Source organism: Microtus oregoni, unplaced genomic scaffold, assembly GCF_018167655.1.
Source record: "Microtus oregoni isolate MIOR12 unplaced genomic scaffold, Mior012 000023F_ref0000262, whole genome shotgun sequence".
In the NCBI taxonomy this organism is placed as follows: Eukaryota; Metazoa; Chordata; class Mammalia; order Rodentia; family Cricetidae; genus Microtus; species Microtus oregoni.
In genome coordinates, this window is record NW_024543082.1 from 31,117,493 (window position 1) to 31,142,442 (window position 24,950).

General features: G+C 43.5%; 1 protein-coding gene across 4 annotated transcripts in view; it reads left to right on the forward strand.

The window, feature by feature from the left end:
• LOC121461913 (beta-1,3-galactosyltransferase 5-like) overlaps nt 1-10,642 on the forward strand; it is a 40,046-nt gene extending 29,404 nt beyond the window's left edge. For all 4 annotated transcript variants that reach the window (XM_041673276.1, XM_041673275.1, XM_041673277.1 and 1 more), the window contains one exon: nt 4,595-10,642. In XM_041673276.1, the coding sequence (XP_041529210.1) occupies nt 4,595-5,521 (927 nt within the window). In that variant the 3' untranslated portion in view covers nt 5,522-10,642. The remainder of the gene's footprint in view (nt 1-4,594) is intronic.
• Nucleotides 10,643-24,950: the final 14,308 nt, after the last annotated feature.

Consider the following 24,950-nt stretch of genomic DNA (forward strand, 5'->3'; position numbering starts at 1 on the left):
TGTGAGCTTTGTGCATTCTCTTTCTGTGAGCACTTAGTGCTATGAACATTCCTTTTAGCACTGCTTTCATAGTGTCTCATAGGTTTGGATATGTTGTGCTTTCATTTACGTTGAATTCAAGGAAGACTTTAATTTCTTTCTTTATTTCTTCCTTGTTCTATGGGTGCTTCAGTAGTTGACTGTTCAATTTCCATGAGTTTGTAGGCTTTCTATAGGTAGTATTGTTGTTAAATTCTAACTTTACTCCATGGTGATCTGGTAAGCCACAGGTAGTTACTCGATTTTTTTTTTTTTTTTGTATCTGTGGCTGTTTGCTTTGATGCTAAGTATGTGATCAATTTTCGAGAAGGTCTTTTCTGTTTGGGTGGAATGTTCTATAGATGTCTGTTAAATCCATTTGTTTCATTGCAGCTGTTAGTTCTCTTATTTCTCTGTTAAGTTTCTGTCTTTTTGAACTGTCCATTGATGAGAGAGAAGGATTGAAATCTCCTACTATTAGTGTGTGGGGTTTGATGTGCGATTTAAGTTTTAGTAATGTTTCTTTTACATATGTAGGTGCTCTTATATTAGGGGCATAGATATTCAGGATTGAGACTTCATCTTGATGAATTGTTCCTGTTATGAGTATAAAGTGTCCTTATCCATCTCTTCTGATTGATTTTAGTTTGAAATCAATTTTGTTAGATATTAGGATAAGCACATCTGCTTGTCTTAGGTCCATTTGATTGGAAAACCTTTTCCCAGCACTTTACCCTGAGGTAGTGACTGTCTTTGAGGTTGAGGTGTGTTTCTTGTAAACAGAAGAGTGCTGGATCCTGTTTTTGTATCCATTCTCTTAACCTGTGCCTTTTAATAGGTGAATTGAGTTCATTGATATTAAGTGATATTAATGACCAGTGGTCATTAACTCTGGCTATTTTTGGTGGTAGTGTTTGTGTATTTCCCTTCTTTGGGTTGTGTTGGTAGAGGGTTATCAGATGTCTGTGTTTTTTGTGGGTGTTGTTAGCTCCTTTGGGTTGTGGTTTTCCTTCTAGTACTTTCTGTAAGGCTGGATTCTTGGATACATCTTGTGTAAAAATCTTTTTGTCATGGAATATCTTATTTTCCCCATCGATGGTGAACCATTACTTCTCAATGACTTCTAAGTATTCCTTATAACACACACCTACTAGAAGGTTTGAAACTTCCAATTCTTCTCATTCTTGGCAGGGCTTGTTGTTGCTGCATGTGTCCTGATTACACTCATGGTGTTTCATTATGAGTTTTGTTTCATTTCCTAATGAATAGTTGTCTTAGTCAGTGTTCTATTGCTATGAAGTGGTACCATTACCACAGCAACCCTTACAAAAGGAAACATTTAATTGGTGCTTGCTTACAGTTTCAGAGGCTTAGTCCATTATCCTCATGGCAAGGGGCATGGCAGCACCCAGACAGACATGGTCACTGAGAGTTCTACATCCAGATCTACAACAGGTAGATCCCCAAAGCCCACCCTTAGACACACTTCCTCCAACAGGGCCATACCTACTCCAACATGGCCACACCTCCTAATCACTCAGGTAGTACTAGCCCTAATGATCAAGCATTCAAATATATGAACCTATGAGAGTCATTTTTATTAAATTATTAACAAATTGTTTTAAAACAATCTTTTCTCATTTAAATACCCAGTTCCCACTCCCCCCTCCCATTCTCCCCACCTTCCCTTTTTCCCACCCCCCACCCACTCCTCAGAGAGAGTGAGGCTTCACAAATGGAGACAACAAAGTCTGGCGCATCCTTTGAGGCAGGAACAAGGCCCTGTTTCATATCTAGGCTGAACAAAGAATCCCTCCAAAAAGAATGGGGTCCAACACACCAGCTCAAGCACTAGGGATAAACCATAGTCCACTGACAGTGGCCCCAGAGACTGCCCAAGCCACACAAACTGTCACCCACATTCAGAGAGCCCAATTTGATCCTATGTAGGTTCCCCCGCTGTCAGTCCAGAGTCAGTGATCTCTCACTAGCTCAGGTTAGCTGTTTCTGGGGGTATTCCTAATTATAGTCACAACTCTTTTGCTCATATTATCGCTCCTCCCTCTCTTTGGTCTCGGGGAGCTCAGCCCAGTGCTTAGCTGTGGATCTCTTTATATTCTTCCATCAGTTGCTAAATAAAAGTTCTATGATGACAATTAAGGTAGTCATCAATCGGATTACAGAGGAATACCAGTTCAGACACCCTTTCCACTATTGCTTAGAGTCTTAGCTGAGGTCATTCTTATAAATTCCTGAGAATTTTCCTAGTGCCAGGTTTCCTGCTAGCACCATAATTGCTCCTTCAATCAAGATATCTCTTTCCTTGATCTCCTTCTCTGTCCTTCTCCCATCTCAGCCATTCTATTTCCTCATGTTCTCCTCCTCCCTTTTCTTCTCCCCTCCCCCTCTCCTTCTGACCTCCTTTCTCTCCACCCACCCAACTTTCTCAGGAGATCTTGTTTCATTCCCCTTTCCAGGCAGATCCATGTATGTCTCTCTTAGGGTTTTTCTTGTTACATAGCTTCTCTGGAGACATGGAATGTAATCTGTTTATCCTTTGCTTTATGTCTAATATCCACTTATGAGTGAGAACATACCATGTTTGTCTTTCTGGGTTTGGGTTACCTCATTCTGGATGTTTTTTTTCTAGTTCCATCCATTTGCATGAAAATTCCAAGATGTCATTGTTTTTTACTACTAAGTAGTACTCCATTGTTTAAATGTACCACATTTTTTTAAAAATCCATTCTTTGATTAAGGGTCACCTAGGTTGTTTCTAGGTTCTGACTATTACAAATAATGTTTGTAATAATGAGAGAATGTCTTTGTGGTATGAGTGAGAATCTTTTTATATATGCCAAAGAGTAATATTGCTGGGTCTTGAGGTAGAATGATTCCCAGTTTTCTGAGAAACCGCCCTACTGATCTCCAAAGTGTCTGAACACCAGCAATAGAGGAGTGTTTCCTTTACCCCACATCCTGTCCAGCATAAGTTGTCATCAGTGTTTTTCATATGGGCCATTCTTACAGGTGTGAGATGGAATCTCAGAATTGTTTTCATTTGCATTTCTCTGATGACTAAGGATGTTGAACATTTCCTTAAGTGTCTTTCAGCCATTTTAGATTCCTCTGTCGAGAGCTCTCTGTTTAGGTCTATACTTCATTATTTATTGGATTATGTGTTCTTTTGATGACCAATTTCTTGAATTCTTTGTATATTTCAGAGATCAGACTTCTCTATGATGTGGATTGGCGAATGGAGATGCTTTTGTGTCCATTACTTTTCTTGTTGCTATGACAAATACCTAAAGAGAAATGATTTATGGGGTGGGGACATTTACTTTGGAGCTTGATTTGAGGTTATTCTCCTTTGTGGCAGAAATACATACACACCACTGGGAGCAGTTTGTAGCTGTGGTAGCAGGGTGTGAGGTTATTGCTCATAACTTGTGGATCAGGAGGCAGAGAGAGGACATGAAGTAGACGGTGCCATAAACTTAACACTCATCCCCCAGGTCTCACTTCTCTCAGCCCCATCTCATAAAGGGTTCTATAACCTTTCCCAACAGCACCGTCAGCTGCAGGCCAAGAGTTCAGACACATGAGTTGTCAGGAACTCATAGTGTGAAGAGTTGCTTTTTTAGCACGAGAAGTCTGTGACCAGTCCTGTGTTTCCACCCTGAATGCACAGCTGTCAGACCTACAGGCTGTCTAGCTGCATTATAACATTTTTTTTTGTCATGGATTCACCAGAGGTCAGAGCTGAAATCTCTTGGGAGATTTGGTCCCATATACTGAAAGACAATAGTCTGAATACCTCATCAGTGAAGTGCTGGCAGTTCCCAGAGCTGGGACCAGCATCTAGAATCCCAAGGCTGTCAGTGTGGCACTGGAGAACAGCATGGCAGGCTGTTCTGTGTGCTTCACTGTAGAGGAATGGCCTTGATTTCTGTGTGTTGAAAGATTACAGAGTTTTCTTTCTTTTTCTTTTTTATATGTTATGTATGGGTGTTCTACATGTGTGCCTGACTGCCAGAGGGGGGCATCAGATCTCATTAGAGATGGCTGTGAGCCACCATGTGGTTTCTGGGAACACAACATACTCATATTTTTAAAAGCTCATTTTTAAATTGTGTATATGTGGGGTTTGGTATGCATATATAATGTGTACTGTTTACACAGATTCACAGTTCCATTTCCTTAAACATCTATTTTTCTTTTGTTTTGATACACTTTGGGTAAAATTTAAAAGTTTTTGGTTTATATATTAGGGAATTTTGCCTGTATGCTTATCTGTGTACCACTTGTGTGCAGTGCCCACAGAGGCCAGAAGAGGGCATCAGATCCACTGGAACAGCATATATAGGTGGTTGAATGCAGGAAGTGCTCCTAACTACTGAGCCCTGTGTTATGAACTTTCAAATACTTCTTTGTTAGGTCCTTATAAACTATAAATTCTGGCTCTGGTGCTAGCTTTGGAACACCAGAACAAAGCCCTCTGATCTCCTTGAGTTTGGGTATATGTTCCTCCACACTCTCGCTTTGGAGACCTGGCAGATTGTCTTTGTTCTTTCAGATGGACTTCATGAAGATGAGGCTGGTTTATGCTTTCATTCTGACAATGGGTGCTCTTTGCTTATACTTCAGCACGGAACTTTTTGAGGAACCACCATTTGTTCTCAAGAAAGGTCACGGGCAGTTTCTCCAGCTTCCAGATATAGACTGCAAGCAGAAGCCACCTTTCCTTGTGCTGCTGGTAACTTCATCCCACAAGCAGCTGGCAGCTCGCATGGCCATCCGCAAGACATGGGGTAGAGAGGCAGAGATTCATGGGAAAAATGTGAAGACCCTCTTCCTCCTGGGGGCCACAGACAGCACCGATGAGATGAATGCCACAGCCCAGGAGGGCAAGCAGCACCGTGACATCATCCAGAAGGATTTCAAGGATGACTATTACAACTTGACCCTGAAGACAATGATGGGCATGGAATGGGTCCACCACTTTTGTCCACAGGCAGCTTTTGTGATGAAAACAGACTCAGACATGTTTGTGAATGTTGGTTATCTGACTGAACTGCTGCTGAAGAAAAACAAAACCTCCAGGTTCTTCACGGGCCACATAAGGTACCATCAACCGCCCTTCAGGCATAACTTAAACAAGTGGTTTGTGAGTAAATTTGAATATCCCTGGGACACGTACCCACCTTTTTGTTCTGGAACAGGTTACATCTTTTCTAGTGATGTGGCCAGCCAAGTATACGATGTCTCAGAGAGTGTTCCATTCCTCAAGCTGGAGGATGTGTTTGTTGGGCTCTGCCTGGCCAAGCTGAAGATCCGGCCTGAGGAACTCCACACCAAGCAGACCTTTTTCCCAGGTGGCTTACGCTTCTCTGTGTGCCGCTTTCAGAAAATTGTGACCTGCCACTACGTGACACCCCAGGACTTACTCACTTACTGGCAGATACTGGAGAACTCTCAGGAACAGAATTGCTCTGATGTCTGAGGGGAGCCTGTGGCACAAACTTCTAATAACCTTTGGTGATACTTTGGGAAGGTCTGGGGTGGCCTTGCTGGGAAATGTCAGGGGTAGAGAGAGAAGGAGGAGGAAGGCAAGAGTTCTGTTCTCAATGCCCTGCATACACTAGAGTGGATGTACACACAAACAGAGTCAAGACTTGTTCCCACTTGGCACCCAGAGCAACAACAGATCTTGACTTTCAGGCTTTTGCACTATGTTCTCAAGGTTTGAGACATGCCCTCATCTGCTCATTTCAGGGTCCAATATACATATGAAGCTGTGGATGTGATCATTCCCATTTTACAGGTTAGGAACCAGGAGCCATGGCCACTTATTTGTCCAAAGACTCCCAGTCTGCAGACAGAACAGGATTGAAAGTCAAGTGCTATTAGAATTAAGTTGGTGGCCTCCCACTGAGTGTCCCGTTCTTTGGGAGAGGGTGGTAGTAGAAGAAGCTTAGGATTGGGGTGTCTTAAAGTTAACTAGCATCATTTAGTTTCTTTCCTGAGTCCCCTGCCCCTCACTTCCCAAACCTTCTATTTTTAAATGCTCAGTCTGGGATGAACCAGCTTTCTCAGTCCTCTCCCCTCACTTGAATGATGTAGCTAGGCACTGAGTCTGTTAGCTACTGGGTACCCAATGCATCTTCAACATGAGACATGCATGTCTGCAGACACTAGCTCACCTCCATGCTAGAAGGAAACTGGGTTATATGACCATATAAATCAGGCTGAGAAACCATAGCTGGGTCTCTGTATAGGCTTATAACACTGCTGAAATCCTAACAAGGGTGACATCTCCTCTGAGCCTTTTGAGACACCTTGTCTCTGTTGAGGATGTCTTGATGTATTGATGGTGGTGACCAGCTGCAGCACTAAAAACCCTTCAGATCTCAAACTCAGGGGCAGCCAGGCACAGGCGTGATCTGTATGGGTGTCCAAGAACTCTGCTGGAACCTGAACTGGTCCAAGCTTCTGGGATGCAGAGCATGGAGATAGGCCTAGTGGAAGGGCTCTCCCTGCATCTGTGATCTTTCTGACCCCAGGTCTTCACACTGGATTATCACATGGTCAGAGATCTGCTGAGTGTTTTGGTTTGGAATTTAACCTTGATGGTTTTCAAAACTGGGTAAAAACAGGGGCTCATGGCAATTCAGCCACTGTCACCAGACATATATATAGTCTTGCTCTGTATCATGGGAATTATTGTTTCCCCCTGATTTTTACTTTACTAGATTTTAATGTGTGCTTGGAGCCAAAGCTTCATGTGACTGTGTGACTGTAACGTTGCAATATGCTCTCTGAACACAGGAAAACTTACTCAAGTTAGAACCATTACTCCTCCAGTTGGAGGAGGCTGGAATCTACCTTCAGGGCCTCATTTCCATACTTGTTCCTGTCACTCCTCTGAGTCTCTCCCATAACTCTTGGGGGAAAATTATTCTCTTTGTGACATTCATCAAAATCCTACAGCACTGGGTTCTAGACCCTTAGTTCAGAATATGTGAAAATCTGAGCTGGGGAAAGAGTAAGGGTGATTGTTCCTGCGTGTGTACTAGGGACTACATACACCATCCAAACAAAACCAGATCTTCTCTTGACAGAGAGGGAAGCCAAGGCTTGTAACAATATGGTGGCTTTGCCATCTAGATGATGGAAGAGCTGGCATCAGGACCTGGCACCAGCTGCTCTGCATCAGACCTTCCCTCTATTCATTCCTTCTTTAGCCATGTTTGCTCACTGCATTCACACACATCACATGCAAGGTCAAGGTGAAGGTCTCCAGACAGCAGATCTGAGTGAGCTCAGTGCAGAGAAGATGGTCAGGCACAGGTTCTCTTGATCTATGCACAGTGCATGGAAGCATAAGCAGGTGTGATTACCTGGGCCCAGAGTTGCTCTTGCATTGAAGATGCAGACATTCTTTGCAGGTAGCTGCACTTCATTCTTACAACCAAACTGGTTGTCAGCAGAAGCAACTGAGGTGACTCGGTGACTCTCCCAGGGTCTGAGATGCAGTGGAAGCCCAGCCCTCAGCCTTCTCCATTGGCACAGCATTAACAACCTTCCTGCATGATTACTTCTCTCAGAAGCCTGGGGCTGGTGCTACCCAAGGAGTCACCAGCATCTCTCTTTGCCTGCACAATGCCACCTCTGTCCTAGGTGTTGGCTAGAGTGTTGGTCTACTTCTTCATGGTTCTCCCTGAAACTCACGTGGCCCTGGGGCCCTCTGTGGAATTCTCACAAACCTCCCGTTTAGACTAGCTTTATCATGAGATCATATGCATTTCACATGTGCACACAAAGATCCAGGTGTCTACATGCAGGATCCAGGCTACTTTTATTACTTGGGATGAGACATAGCAAGTGCCTCCAATCTTCTCTTTAGAGTGTGAGGTTGCCTTGATCTCTCTCTTGCACAATGAGCTGCAAGCTTGTCACGAGGCCAGGTGTGCTATGGTGGGGACATGAGCTGAAGGAGTGGCTCACAGTTGCACACCCAGGGGGTTCTTGACCTCCAGCCTCCAGGCAGAAGTGAAACACACCCACCAGCCTGCTGAGGGGGCACAGCTTTTACCATCACAGCTGCACCAGTGCTCACACTAGAATGTCCATCGCTGGCCTCAGGATGCTGTCTTGAAAGAACAAAGCCAGGCTTCAGACATCGTCTGGTTTCCCCACTGAGTCTGCAGCCTCATGGCAGACTGAATAATTCACAAGCTGAATTTAATATGGTAGCTGCTGGGCATCACTTAAAAAATAGATGAGATGTTGCTTAGATCTTTTCCATCCCTCCTTTTGGAAGCTTTGCTTTCTCATACCATGGTTTTAAAATTAAAAACTAATTTCCTGTATTCATCACATTAGAAGGCATCTGAGCCTTCTCTAGGCTGGGTCTCCTGGTAGACAGGATGCTTCCTCCTCTCTGGCTGCAACTTTGGCTTGGTATAGTGGGGGAGGAGAGTCTTGTAATTATCCACAGGTCCTGAGAGGACTTCGTAAAGGAGGTGTCTGATGCCAGCCAAGCTGCTGCATTCTGTGAGGGTGCTAGCCTGGGAGTCTCTTCTGGCCTGGGTAAGATGGTTCAGTGGGTTAAGGTATTTGCTGCCAAATTACTCTAGCAAATGCAACTCAGTCCTTGAGACAATTGAGCTTCACAAGCCCATGGTGGGCCTGCCCACATGTGCATGCACACACATAAATAAATGAAATGCAAACAAAAATAATCTTTGGAAAGGCTCCTGCAAACACTGACCTCCCAGGCTCTTGGCTTATTTTTGTTTCTCTGGCTCTTCATGATGCAAACCCTGTGTGTGAACACTGGCACAGATGAATTAGAAGTAAACTCTCAATCACACCTCTAGGATTTGCGTGGTACTTTCATTTGGCTGAGAATTTGATAGGAAAATTTATTGGGTGCTTGCCTCATGTGTCTCCTGACTTTTAGCCTAACTAGACAGATCCTCAAAGATGGCTTTAGATTGTTCCTGGAGGTGAAGATTAAACTGCCCAAGCTCAGAGTTGAGACGGGCTGTATGAGCCTGAAATGAACGAATTGGAATGAAGCCTAATAACAATAGCAAAAGGTTTTAATCAATTAAAAGCAGCATTCTCTAATGACCAGGCATAGTCATTTTAAATACAAGAAGAAAAATGAATTCTATGGATAAATGTCATTTGTGTGTGAGTATGTGTGGTATCATTTTGGAGTTTTGGTATTGGGGATGAAGCCCATGACTGCGTACAAACTCTCCCCAGCCCCTGGTGAGTGTTTTGCATCATGTGATCTACTACCTCCATGCAGGGGTCATGGGGATCAGCTCCTGATGCCTGCAGTTCGAATGCTGTGTTGGGAGGTTATGACTGTTATCTTGACACAACCTACAATCACACCACAGAGGGTTTTAATGAGAAATATCTCTCTAGGATCCATTGATGTAGGAAGACGCAGCCCACTGTGGGTGACACTGTTCCCTAGGCAGGGTGTCTTGAGCAGTATGAGAGGAGGAAGCCAGCTGAGGGCAAACAAGGATCCATGTGTTTTCCTGTCTCTGTTGGGACCATGGATGTGCCCCACTGCTTTAAGTTCCTGCCTTGACTTCCCTGCAAGAACAGACTACACCTGGCATTGTGATCCGATGAAACCCGTATTCCTGGAGCTGCTTTTAGTCAGGGTGTCTATCACAGTAACAGAAATGAAGCTAAAACAGATGCTCAGGGCGTTACCCACACGGGGTCTCAGACCCTTCTCACACCACAATGCTCCTGGATGTCATCGCCAGTGCTCTCCCTCTGTTCCAAACAGAGGTGAGTCCAGAGAGGTGTAATACCCTTCTTACATTCTGCTTCAGGCAATATCAGAGGGGGAGAGTGGACTCATTTCACCCAGTCTAAGAAGACAAAAAATACCCCCTGTGACTGGAAGCCACTCATCTGAAACTAAGGACACTTTGTGGTCAAATCTAATTTCCTAAAGGATAAAATTTAAATGTCTATGTCACTGAATGCTGTTTGAAATAGTCATTTGCCTATACACTGAGGAGGTTCTACAGACTGATACTCTGTTTGGGGAGCGGGTATATATATATATTTTTGATTTGTTAATAATGATATTTATCTTTAATAAAATTTAAATTAAGAGCAGCATAGTGCGTGTGGGTGGTTCTAACTTACAGCTCCTCTGAAGTTATCCATATCTGTATGGTCTAAATTTGTCTTTTTTCTCATTGATGTTTGTGTCTGGAATATTTTTATTTGGCTTTGATTTTGTATGCTTAGAAAAGTATTGCTGAACAGTCTTGTTTATGTTTGAAATATAAGAGGACTTCTTGTTTCACTCATATTTTGGAGGCAAAGCTACAGAACTCAACAGAACGGATGGCTCAACACTTTCATGACAGGAGATTAGAGAGATGGTCTCTCTGCCACAGAAACTACAGTATAGGGGATAAAAAATACTATCTGTTTGTATAACAAGAAGAATGTTTTTAGAAGGAACTGACTTGACCAACACTTTGACCTCTGACTTCTAGAACTGCCTGATATTTAAGCTGACATAAAAGATATCTGTTCAGGAAGCCCAAATGAATAAAACAAGACTAGATAATTTGGGACTAGAGGATAGCTGTCTTTATAATGTGATACATAAAATTTTGCTATGGTTCCCTGTGATTTTCTGCCCTATTCTCCGGGACAGAATCGGGTGAGACAGCACAGCTGTGGCTATGCCATATTGCATGGCAAAACAGATTTTGTGGATGTAATTAAATTCAGGATCAGTTGACTTTGAGTCCTTTAAAGGGGCATGGCTTGAATGGGTGCAGACTGGGAGCCTTTTGAAGAGGAGATTGCTCTGGACTGCACCGAGCTTCCAGGATGGGGAAAGAGCCATGCCACAGCTGTTGATGGGTGTGTACTGGGAATGGAGGCCCTCAGCTAACATCCAGGGAGGAGATGGAACCTCAATCCTGCAAAGCCTGCTGAGCTGAAGCTGCTAGCATTTACCCAGTTCCTCCTGGGATAGCCTTGCTGTGAGAACTCCTTCAGCTAACAGCCTTTAAGATACCGGCCCACTCTGGACATGGTTTCATGTAGTATAAGTACAGACAAAAAGCATCCATGGTGCTCTTTTTCTGCTAGTGTAGGATTCCCCTCTGTATGCTGTGAATATGTTTTATTACCCTTGGTTAATAAGGATGATGTTTTCACCTGTGGCAGGGCTCAATAGAGCTAGGCAGGGAACACTAAGCTGAATGTAGGGAGATAGAAGGCAGAGTCAGGTAGACACCGTGTAGCTGCAGAAGGAGAAAGGTGCTGAAACCTTGCCAGTAGAGTGATACATAGATTAACAGAAATGGGTTAATTGAAGAAGTAAGAGCTAGCTAGAAATATACCTGAGCCATTGGCCAAACAGCGTTGTAATTAATAGAGTTTTGTGTGATTATTCAGGCCGGGGAGGCCAGGAAATGATTGTGCAATACCATTTGCATAGCCTTTCCTTGACAAGCATGGCAGGCCTCCTGCCTTCAGAACTGCAAGGTAGCAAGCAGGTGTTTAATATTCGCTCTAATTAGTTGCACGATGTGGTGGTTAGTTTTTAATGTTGGCCTTACACGAGCTAGAGACATCTGGGAAGAGCAAATTTCCACTGTGGAATTAATTAAACCTATTGGCCTATGGGTATGTTTTGGGAGCATTTTCTTGATTGATTATTGATGTGGGAGGGACAGTCTGCTGTGGGTGGACAATCCTTGGACACCTGGATTGTATGAGAAACACACTGAGCAAGCCGTATAAAGCAAGCAGTAAGCGGCCCTTCTTCTTAGCCTCTGCTTCAGTTCCTGCCTCCAGGTTCCTGCCCTGATTTCCCTTGTGATGGGGTGGGACCTGAGGGTGGTAAGTTGATTGCCTCCCAGATTGCCTTTGCTCAGTATTTTATCACAGCAATAGAGAGTAAACTAGAGTAGAAATTGGCACCAGAAAGTAGACTATGGCTGTGACACATCTAAACACAGTTGGGAAGATTGTGGAAATGTTTGAGCTCTGCACTAGCAAAACCACCGAGTACTCAGAGCTTACCCTGATCTTCTGTAAGAGTTTGGGAGGTGAGACTACTGAGATCAGTGCAGGCAGTGGAGGCCTTACTTGAAATTTGAGAGTTTCTCAAAGATTCTATCAGTATCATTCATGTGAATTAAGAACCTGTTGTGCCTAACTGTGTGAGGCTGAAAATTCAGATGTGATTCAGAGGAGACCAGCATGAAATAAAGTCTTCTGGAAATACATCCTTGGGGTCAGCAGACAGAAGCTGCAGTCCAGAGGGAGGCAAAGCTGCATCCAATGCTGGCAGCTGGTTATGTGCAAGAGTCTTCCATGTGGTGCTGGTTTTAGCAGTATGAGAGCTGAGGAGCTGAAGAGATCACGGAGAGCAGCTGAGGGTTGGCACAGTGAGAAGCCAGGAGATGCCGCTCATGAAGGTGCAGCCTCAGTAGCAGTGAAAACCGCAGGATTGAAGGGGTCATGGGAAGAAGCTGACACTTGGTCCCCAAAGAGGGAAAAGGAATTCATTCATGAAGGTGCAGTCAGTAGAGACCCCAGCACACTGGAGATGCCAGGACCATGGGGTGCCCACCAAGGATGGCAGAAGGTGTGGAGGGGAACTGGCCTGACCTTGGAAGGCAAGCTGTGGGTGCTGCAGGTGGCAGATTCAGCAAGGTGAAGTCCCAAGACTTTTGGAACCCAGAAGACCATGAGCGAAGCTCTGAGTCAGGGACTAACGTATTTATACTGCTCGGTTTTGGTTTTGCTTTGGCATGGTTAAAATGAGAAATATATAACTAATTGGTGTCTATGTGAGTGTGAGTGTGCACACCCACTCGCACACATGCACACACGCATGCACGCAGGTACCCTCTGAGGCCTGAAGAGCATGTGAAGCTGGAGTTATAGGAAGTGATAAAGCCATGTTTTATGGATTCTGGGAACTGAACTCAGGTCCTCTAGAAGAGCAGGAAGTTCTCTTAAGCACTGAGATATTTCTCTGACTCCCTTATATGCTTCTTAGAGATTTATTTTATGTTTTCCAGCATACATATATGTGTACCACATGTGTGTGTAGTAGGAGCTGCGGGCTCTGTTCCTGCTGCCGCTGCTCCTGGTCGTCTGGCTAGCTTATGCCCCGAAATAACAACACACAAACTGTATTCTTTTAAACACTGCTTGGCCCATTATATCTAGCCTCTTCTCGGCTAACTCTCGCACCTGGACTAGCCCATTTCTAATAATGTGTATAGCACCCCAAGGTGTGCTTACCAGGAAGATTCTAGCCTACGTCCATCATGGGTAGGAGCTTCATCACGTCTGCCCCAGAGAGCAGAGCTAAGGCGTATGAGCTCACTTTCTCTTCCTCCCAGAATTCTGTTCTGTTTACTCCACCCACCTATGTTCTAACCTATCAGGGCAAGCAGTTTCTTTATTGATTAACCAATGAAATCAACAGATTGATATATGACACTCCCACATCATGTGTGCACTGCCTACAGAGGCTGGGAAAGCCTAGAATCCTTAGAACAGGAGTCACAAACAGCTATGAACTGCCATATGGGTGCTGAGAATTGAACTTGGGTCCTCTGCAAGAGCAGCTAGTGTTTTAACCACTGAGATATTTCTCTAGCTTTTAATTTACTTTTGATTTTTATAGAAGTCTGTAGTTGAGATATTTTGGACATTTAAAAAGACTTTGTTTTTTAAGAGATTGGACTTTAACACTGTTGAAAAATTTAAAGCCTATGAGAGTTTTAAACATACACTTGTTTTATATTGTGTCATATACAAGAGACCTTGGGGATAAATCAAAAAGAAAGGCTATCGTTTAAGAGGGATGTATTTGTGTGTTGACAAGGGGTCAATTGCGCCTCTGAGTTTTTTGTCAACCTGGCACAAGTTAGGTCATCTTGAAGGAACTGAGAAATTAACTTCATCAGATTTGCCTGTGGGAAAAATCTTTGTGGTCTTTTCTTTATTAATGATTGTCATGGGAGGGTTCAGCTCAATGTGGGCAGCACCAACCCTGGAAGGTGATCCTGAGTCGTGTAAGAAAGCAAACTGAGCACACCGTGAGGAGCAAGCCAGTAAGCAGCACTGCTCTGCAGCCTCTGCTTCAGTTCCTGTCCCCAGTTCCCTGCCTTGACGTCCTCCAGTGATGGAGTGCGACCTGAGAGTTGAAGGCTGAAACAAACCCTTCCCAGGTTGCTTTTGGTCATGGTGTTCATCACAGTGATGGAGGCTCTGGACAGTGGGAGTAGAGGACATGCTTAGTAATGAGAATTAGGGCTGGCCTAGTGGGTAAGGGCGCTTGGTACATGAGCCTGACCCTTGAGTTTGATTCCTGGGACCTAACAATGGAGAGGCGGGGGGAAGTGAGTAACAGAAGTTGTCCTCTGACTTCCAAATGTGTGCTGTGGCACACCTGTCCTCACACTCTCATGCATCAAACACACACAATAATAATAAATAAAACATTAAAAACTCGGGAAAATAGAAAGGAGTTAATACTTTAAGAGACAGGAACAGAAGAAACAACATAAAGAGAATAATAGTAATATATATATATAAAAAACAGGACAGCGAATGAGAACCTGGAAATCAAGAAAATGGCAATAGAAAAAAAAAAAAAACATGTTCCCATAAGCCAGAAACTCAAACTGATCAGATGAACCGCCCTCTCTTCTCTCCAAGGATAGTAATCTCAACTCTGTCACCTGGTTTATCTAGGGGCAAGGGTTTCTAGGAGATGTGTCTTAGTCCTCTTGTGTTGCTATACCAAAATACCCAAGGCTGGGACATTTAAAAAGAACAGATATGCGTTTCTCATATTTGTAAATGCTGAATAGCCCAAGATCAAGGACTTGTCAGGCTTCTGGTCAACCAGTGACCTGAGTCTCATCAAACTGATGCAAACTCTGAGTTTGAGCTGGTGGGCTACACAAGGTAACAGTTGGGTCTAGGGCTATCTCTGACTGCAGGGGCAGAAGCACCTTCTAGTGTTTTTCCTAGGCTGTTCTGGAATGTTCCTTGTTCTCTGGGCTTAGTTGTGGCCTCTACTGACTCAGGTCCACTCTGATATTCTGTCAGGCTGTGCATTGATTCTCTGTCACCGGACACTGCTCTGCTGCTGTGGGGATGTTGTGAGTGTGATGGGAGTCGGTTTCTGTTGACTGTACTGGAAACCCTAATTAGTGTGTACAGAAAGCCTACAGCAAAAATCAGACCTCTTGGGGAAAGGTCAGAATCCCATCTTTAAAAGGGTCCACTGCCCTAGACTACTGTGGAACCCAAGCAAGGCCTGAGCCACATTCCTTTTCACCCTGCATCTCTAAAGTGACAGCTGTCCTGTCGGGATTCTGCTCAACTGCAAACCATAGATAGAGCCCCTGTTCAGGAAGGGGAATCACACACGAGCCAGGAGCATAGGTGTGACCCCACAGAGAAAGTAGCTGAGATCAGTGAGATAACTGTGTGTACCAGCGTGTGTGTTAGCTAGAACCACAGGAAAGGAAAGTTACCAGAGTCCCCCTTACCACCTACCAAGACACCTTATCTAAAGTAAGTGGTTGTCATCAAACAGCGGACTGAAAGGGCAAGGAATGAGATTTAATTTGGCAGGGCAGATATTTGTGGAAGCTCAGATATATGGCAACTAAAGCTGGAAGAAGCTGAGGGAGGAGTTGTGGGATTAATTGTTCCAGATTTTCTATGTCTCATATCTCTGTCTACTGTATTTTTAAAATTTTAGTATGATTCTATCATATCTCCCTTCTTTCTCCTCTGTTTGCTTTCAAATTTACAGCCTCTTTTTCTTCTATTGCATGTGTATATAAACACATATATACATACATAATTCCTAAAAATGAAAAATATAACCTGCTCATTTCATATAATATTACTTGTATTTTATGATTTCAGGGATGACTATTTTGTGTTGGATAATCAATTGGTGCACCCTTCCTGGGGACGACTATCTCTCCTGCTCTCAAGATGCGTTAGATGGCTGTGATTTTTATGGTTGAAGCCTCATGGGCTTTATTGCGTATAATATTAGGTATTACCTTCTCTCTAGTTCTCACAAGGTTTTATTTGGGCACCTTAAAAACATGGCCCAATGTGTTTATAGGCACTATGTTCATACCTTCAGAAATGAGTTGTTTCAACAGAGTACAAAAGATGGAAGAGAGAATCTCAAGTGCTGAAGATATAAACCCCACACACTAATAGTGAGAGACTTCAACACCCAAATCTCACCATTGGACAGGTCTTTCAGACAGAAAATTAACAGAGAAATAAGGGAACTAACAGATGCTATGATTCAAATGGGCTTAACTGACATCTATAGAATATCCATCCAAATATAAAATAATATACCCTTTTTTCAACATCTCTTGGAACCGTCTCAAAAATTGACCACATACTAGGTAACAAAGAAAACCTCAAAAGATAAAAAACAAAAATTGGAATAAGCCCATGTGTCTTATCAGATAATCATGGCTTAAAATTAGAATTCAAGAACAACACTAATTTGAGAGGGCCCACAAACACATGGAAATTAAACAGTTCTCACCTGTATCATCAATGGGTCAAAGAAGAAATAAAGGAAGCAAAGACTTCCTAAAATTCAATGAAAGTGACTTCACAACATACCCAAATTTATGGAACACAATGAAAGAAGTCTAAGAGGAAAGTTCATAGCAATAAAAGCTTATCTAAAAGAGCTGGAAAAATCTCACACTAGCAAGTTCACAGAACATTTGAAAACTCTAGAACAAAAAGTAGCAAACTCACCCAGGAGGACTAGATGGCAGGAAATAATCAAATTGAGACCTGAAATCAACAAAATAGAAATAAAGAAAACTATACAAAAAAATCAATGAGACAAAGAGTTGGTTCTTCGAGAAAAATCAATAGAACAGACAAACCTTTATCAAAACTAACCAAAAGACAGAGAGACAATACCCAAATTAACAAAAACAGAAATAAAAGGGGAGACATAAAACAAAAATGGGGGAAATCCAGAGAATCATTAGGTCATATTTTGAAAACCTGTACTCCACAAAATTGGAAAATTTAAAGGAAATGGACAACTTTCTGGACAAATATCACTTACCAAATTAAATCAAGACTAGATAACCAAATTAAATAGACCTATCACTGCTAAAGAAATGGAAACAGTCATTAATACTCTCCCAAATAAAGAAAATCCCAGGACCGGATGGTGTCAGTTTAGAATTCTACAAGATTTTAAACAAACTAATACCAATACTTCTCAAATTGTTCTACAAAATAGAAACAGAAGGAATATTGCCAAACTCCTTTTATGAGGCTACAATTACCCTGATAACCAAACCACATAAAGACATTACTAAGAAGAGAACTACACACCAATTTCACTCATGAACATTGATGCAAAAATACTAAATAAAACATTGGCAAGCTGAATCCAAGAACACATGAGAAATACCATCCACCATGATCAAGTCAGCTTCATCCCACAGATGCAGGGATGAATCAACATATGAAAATCTGTCAATGCAATCCACCATATAAACAAACTGAAAAAAAAAACCCACATGACCATCTTATTAGATGCTGAAAAAAACCTTTGGCAAAATACAGCATCCGTTCATGATAAAGGTATTGGAGAGAACAGGGATACAAGGAACACACCTAGGCATAATAAAAACAATATTGATGGAGGTGGGTCTTGTATCTTATCTGTTGCTTTCATTGGTTAACTAATAAAGAAAACTGCTTGGCCTGATAGGACAGAAAATTAGGTAGGCAGAGTAGACAGAACAGAATGCTGGGAGAAAGAAGCAGATTCAATGTAGTAGCCATGATTCTCCCACCCGACACAGACGCAGGTTAAGATCTTCCCTGGTAAGCCAGCTCGTGGTGCTACACAGAATATTAGGAATGGGTTAGATCAATATGTAAGAGCTAGCCAATAAGAGGTTAAAACTAATGGGCCAAACAGTGTTTAAAAGAATACAGTTTCTGTGTAATCATTTTGGGGCATAAGCTAGCTGGCGGCCTGGAGCTGGGGCCGCAGGAACATAGCCTGCAGCTCCTCACTACACAATATACATCAAACCAATAGCCAACATCAAACTAAATGGAGAGAAACTCAAAGCGGTCTCACTGAAATCAGGAACAAGATAAGGTTGTTCATTCTCTCCTCATCTATTCAATATATTTCTTGAGGGTCTAGTTAGAGCAATAAGACAATAAAAGGAGGTCAAGAGGATATAAATTGGAAAAGAAGTCCAACTCTCACTATTTGTTGATGATATGATAGTTTACATAAGTGGCCCCCAAAATTATACCAAAAACTTCTACAACTCATAAACACCTTCAGTAATATAGCAGGATACAAGATTAACTAAGAAGCAAAAAACAACAAAAAACAGTAGCCCTCCTTTAAAAAGATGATAAATGGGCTGAGAAAGAAATCAGAGAAATATCATCCTTCACAATAACTACTAATAGCATAACAAGTGGAAGACCTGTGTGACAAGAACATTAAGTCTTTGAAGAAAGAACTTGAATAAGACACCAGAAAATGAAAAGATCACCAATGCTCTTGGGTAGGTAAAAATTAACATAGTAAAAATGTCAATCTTACAAAAGCAATCTACAGATTCAATGCAAGGCCCATCAAAATACTATAAAGTGGAGGAAGAGAACGGGAAGGTGATGGAGGAAGGTCATTGGCTAATAAAGGAACTGCCTTGGTCCATTTTATTGGTTAGAAGATAGGTGGGAGGTGTAAACAGAACAGAACACTGGGAGGAAGAGGAAGTGAGGTCAGAGACTCGACAGCTCTGTTCGCTGGAGGAGAGACGCCATGTCCCGCTCCCGGGATGAAGCTCCGACCCAGGATGGACATAGGCTAGAATCTTCCTGGTAAGCGCACCTTGGGGTGCCATGCACAGATGATTAGAAATGGGCTAAATTAATATGTGAGAATTAGCCTAGAAGAAAATGGGCCAAGCAGTGTTTAAAAGAATACAGTGTCCGTGTAATTATTTCGGGGCATAAGATAAGCCGGGCAGGCGGCTGGGGTGTTGGGGACGCAGCCCCGCCGCCGCCTTTATTATTACAGGAAGGGAACAAAGAAAAATAGATAGCTCCATAAAAAACAATAACAAATAAAATATTAAAAAAGAAAAGTGTTTGATCTTAGTTAAAAGAAGAAACACACACACACAAACAACCTCCGGTGTAGACAGACAAGGCAGCCATTTCTGCTTTGTGTGAGTGATTTCTCACATCATGCCTTGTATACGAAGCAGTGTGCAGGTGCTGGCTGGTACACAAGCAGTGAGAGAATTAAGGTCGGCTGAGTTTACAGTGTCAGAGGTCATGGTTTGACAGGTCATCTTACTCTCAAGCTTAAACCTGCAGGGAGCCAAATGTCCTGTTCTGTTTGTTCTTCCAATTTTGTGCAAATTCTGGGTTTGTCAACTCTTCTTTGGAATCTTACAGAGAAAGAGATTATAGGAAACATGGATCTTATTTGATCAACATGGTGTAATGGAAACCACTCTAAATGTTCTTCTACAAAGGCTGTATAGGGCATTAGCAACAGCCAGCAAAAATCTTACACACACTTGTCATCCTTTGAGCTAAAGACCCCAGTGTGGTGTCTCACAAACCACTGAGCTAATGCAAAAGGGCCGTTAACGGGAACATTGCTTACCTTAGCAAAATATTGAAACAATGCTCACATTCAAGGAAAACTATGTAATAAACAGTGAAGGGAAGTATGGAGCCTGTGGTCAACAAGCTCACAGAAGCCTTTGAGCTGTGGGCAACACAGCCTTGGCTCTGGAGTTCTTCCAGGAAGTTCTCCTAATAACCCTTCACCTCCACCTAGGACCCCTGGCTGCCAGTTCCCAAGTGCCTCTGTATCACGTAATCAATACAGACATGGCATCACGAGACCTGGGGAGGGTACTCAGTCAGAAAAGTGTCTGTTGTGCAAGCATGAGGACATGAGTGTGAACCCAGCATCCCCATAACACAGCTGGCTTTGTGGCATGAGCTTGGAATCTCAGCCCTGGGCAAGCAGAGGCAGGAGGATCCCTGAGGCTTGCTGGCTGGACAGTCTGGCTGAATCGATGATTTACAGGTTCAGTAAAGGATTCTGCCTCAAAAAATAAAGTGAAGAGCGATGGATTAATACACCTGGCATTGTCCTCTGACTTCTGCATGTGTGTGCACATATGTGCACAGGTGTCAGCAAGCACACATATTCATACATGAACATACAAACACAAGGAAATAGCATCACCTAACTCCTGTATACTAGATGACATCTCCCAGCCTTCTTTGCATCAGGATTAAGATCATGTGATCAGTTATAGCCAAGTAGGTCATACCCCACTATGTCTTCTGGGCACAACACACAGAATATGTGAGTTCCCCAAGTTTTTTCTTCATATCCTTGGTGGTGATTTCTGAGACCCTTGCTGATACATTTGAGCTTCAGTTGGACATGGCTTAGGTCTCAGAGGACTATGGAATGCTGACCTCTGAGAGAGCAAAAGCCACCAGTCCCTGCACATGAGAGCCTGTGCAGTTCCTCTGTAATGTCCTGTCAGTCAGAGCAGTGTGTGTGCTTCCAGTGTGGCGTTTCCTCCCTTAGTGCTATTAAATATGAATAACACGACTGCTAAATATGAATGACTTCAAAGATAAACATGAATGAAATTGGATCTACACCTGTAGCTCTGGAGAATTGTAAAGATGGGGGTGACATTTGCCTCAGGGAAGCTGGAGTCCTTCCTATAGTGAGGGTAATGACAGGTGGGTCCCCTCTGTGGTGATAACCTTCTGATACTGCCACTCCAGAGCTACCTTTACAGTATTAAGTCACTCAGTTTACAACCTTCAGGTTAATACCTTTGAAAACAACATGATAAGGAAAATTTCTCCGGGCAATAAGGCAATATACTGACAATAAGCAGAGTTATACCAAGCGAGTTTATGTCAGAGAATACATACCATCAGTGATTAACAGTGTGTTAGTCATTGTTCCCTTTGTAACTCATGGCCTCTCCAATGAGGCATAAGGTTAAGATCCCTCTGTTCACAGTAGTGGGTATGATTTCCTGTGAGCCCTTCCTTTCTTCCCTCAGATTTTTCTCCTTGGTGCCTGTTGACCAGCGATGAGCTGTGCTATGGCAGCGAGTGTCATTGACTGACTGTTAGAAATATTTCCTGACATGAGCTCTCTGCCAATGCAAATCCCCAATCAAACCAAATCAAAACAAGCCAGATTAAAAGATATCCAGGTTTAATGGGAGTTCTGCATTCTCTGGTGGCCTCTTTTGGGAGTTCATTTAAATACTCTTGGGAGTGGTCCTCACCTCCCCCCCTCCCAGGGAGAGGTCATGACCAGGCCTGCTGGGATTTGGAGTCCAGATCATTACAATTCTCAGGCCTAGAGGCTGGGATAGATGCAAGAGGCTGGGGTCTATGCTCCCAACCTAACATTGATAAGAATAAGAGCATCTCTGCTGGCACAAGAAATCCAATTAGGTTAAATCAAACAAATCAAAGTGCTCATCGTTGTATTAAGGATGACACTCTCGGGTGGCAGAGAGCATGGCAGGGAAACAGGGCAGGAGGGTGCCTGTGCAGACCCGAAAAACCACACATTCTTCCTCTAGGAGGCTTAAATACCGGTGGGACTGGTCCTGACCCTCCCCCTAGGGAGGGGTCAGGGCCTGGCATGCTGGGATTTGGAGTCCAGAACAAAGCAACTCCCAGGCCAGGGGCTGGGGCTACACTCCCAACTTAACATTCCAGAGTCTTTGGATATAGGGGTGACAGGAAATTGAAGTGATAATTATGACAGACATTTAGGCTCTCTTTGGAAAAAGGGCATAGACTCAAGTCTGGCTACTTCCTGCGGGCATGGGGCGACATGGGGAGGGGAGAGCTGGCTGTTGGTGGATCCATTTTCGCTGGTGGTGTGGCTGGAGAGGCATCCTGTCAGCTGTCATTCCAAAGATGCCGGGCATTTGTTTTATTGAGGGAAGTAAGAAGGCAGGTGTCTAGGAGAAAAAATATTGTTATTACTGGACTTTTGTAGTAGGGCTACCCCTGGGATGAGACACAATAGTAGATGAAACCAGATTTGAGTTGGCAGGTGTCTGTGATCAGGAGAGCTGTTACCAATGGTGTCCCAGGAGCTGGTTGGTGTTGTCCTGGGAGCATTTTGTAGGTTGGTCTTGGCTAGGCAGCAGGAGTAACCTGAAAAATATGCCTAGGACTGGAAAATTAAAACCTTGGATTTTACCAGACCTGATTTTGGTGTAGCAATGGAACTTTTAGGATCCTGTAAGAGAACTGGCAGAAGGCTATTAGAGGAAATTGAGAACTTTGAGCCTCTCAAGACTGAAACCTGTTAATCCTGTACTGTGAGGACTGTTAAAGAACAGTCACCTTGAGATGTCAAATGCCTTAGACAGATCTGGGAGAAATAGATGAACAAAAAAAATGAGGCAGCTTTTGGCCAGCAGGCAATCCCAAGTCCTCTCCTGGTCCTTGGAGAACATCAGGCTTAGAAGCAGTTTTTGCCATTAGCTGTTGAGGGTGAGAGACCCAAGATTTTTTCCTGTTAGGGGAAGAACATCTTACCTGGGTTGACAGATACGCTGATCGATTCCCTGAGGAAAAAGGCCTTTTTTGTTTTTGTGTGGGTGCTTTGCAACCCAAAGGAAGCCTGGAAACATAGGTCTTTTTCTTCTAAGAGGACACACATAGGATGCTGCAGAGACTGGCTTGTCTCTATATTAGAAGCTCTGTATTTTTAAAATGCCATGGTCTCAGGTCTGTAAAGGTACTTGAGAAAAAAGATTATTGTCTGGTATTTTAAACTGGGTATATAAGTTAAATTTTTAAAGCTGTTGTAATCTGGAAGCACATACATATATAACATTTATAACACAAAAACATAGTTACACATATTGTGACCACATTATTTTTTTTAAAAAGTATTTATTTATTTATTATGTATACAATATTCTGTCTGTGTGTATGACCGCAGGCCAGAAGAGGGCACCAGACCTCATTACAGATGGTTGTGAGCCACCGTGTGGTTGCTGGGAATTGAACTCAGGACCTTTGGAAGAGCAGGCAATGCTCTTAACCTCTGAGCCATCTCTCCAGCCCCTGTGACCACATTATTTTAACAGAGAAATAGAACATACTTGGAGATCTGTGTAAGCTTACTAGGCAAGAGAGAGAGTGGAAGGATGGAGGAAAAAGTGGATTTATTGTCAATAGGGAAAGGCGGGGCAGTGCAGAGACCAGCGAAACAGCTGGAGAAAGGCAGGGCCTGGCAGGTGCTGGGCCCAGAAGTTGATGGGCAAATGCACTCCAGGAAATGGCGCTGCGTCTATTACTGATGGAAAAGTGCAGCTCCGCAAAGCGCCGCTTTGGGGCCAAGTGCCCTTCTGCAAACTGGCTGCACCGCATTTGGGCAAGTGTGCTCTAGGAACAGGCAGACCCTCATCTTTGTTGGGACTTTATTGTTTTTACAGGCGTAGTGCGGCACGCAGCTTCGGGCAAGGTGGATACATAGTGGCGGAGTGCCGTCACCGTACTTGAAAAAATAAAACAAACACGGGCTTTGAGTGTAATTTGCTTTACATTAGATTGTTATAATTTAAAAATGTTTTAAGTGCCCGCTTAAAGGTGTTTGAAATCAGCTAGGAAATGTAAGAAACCCACTTTAAAAGCATGCTTCTGACACGGGCCCATCGCAGTGCGTCCACTGGAGAGGCAGCACCGAGTCAGTCGGAATATACGTCTAATCTATATGGGGTACATGAGAAATTGGGAGAGAACATCTTCCAGCACCCAAATCCCATCTCAGCAGAAAACCTTGTCTCTGCCGCTGCCGGTCAGGCCTTTGGCATGGCCGTGACTTCAACAAAAGCCTGAAAAAACAAATGGCTCACCCCAAAACCCTACAGCTTAAAACCCTGCAGCTTAAAAGGGAAACTCACCAAGTGAAGCCGAACCTGTCTGGCGGAGTGTGTGTGCAGGAAGGCCCATTTTCCAGCTTGGCCTCGGACCCTGGGCCCTGGGATCCGGGCCACACGGGAAAAACCTAAGGCCCCTCGGTGAGACACTCCATAGGATAGGAATAAGAGCAGCTCCACTGGCTGCCCAGTGATCCCCGCACTCCTGTGGATTCCCTACAATTAGTCCAGGAGCAAATCCTTCTGGCCTGTGACCCAAGGCAGAAGGCAACTGAGAGTCACTGGAGCCTCTTCTGTCTTCTTCTCTGCTGAGGTGACACTGGGGCCCATGGGTCCCCAACTGTGGCATGGTCCACTTTCTGTCAGACTTACCATAAGTGAAAATGAGTCCAACTCTGTCAGGCTACTGCGACGCCAGGCCTTCTTTTCGGTGTGCTCAGAAGATGTCCCAGGTTGAGTCATAACATTGCTTGCTATCCAGGGTTTATAACTGCGTCCTAAAGAGGCATCTGCCAAGGTTTCTGGGAATGATTGGCACTGAAATTGGGCTGCAAAACACCCTTGAAGACTTTGAGTGTGAAATGTTTAGATGCCCACAGATAGAGTTGTAGATTTTTTAGACTTATATCAGCTTCCTTATAGGAATAATTTTTTAAAGATTCATGACTTTACCCCAAATATTAACCATACACAGACTCAATGCCTCTGGGCTGTAAGACCCACAGGGAATGCTCACATTAGCCTATCCCTCCCTTTCCTGCTGCTGCTGGGGCCCTGCCTGCTGCTTCTGGGATTTATTACATTCACACTAATGTCCCCAACAAGGACTCTGCTATGAGATGTGTGCTGTCATGAGATCTTACC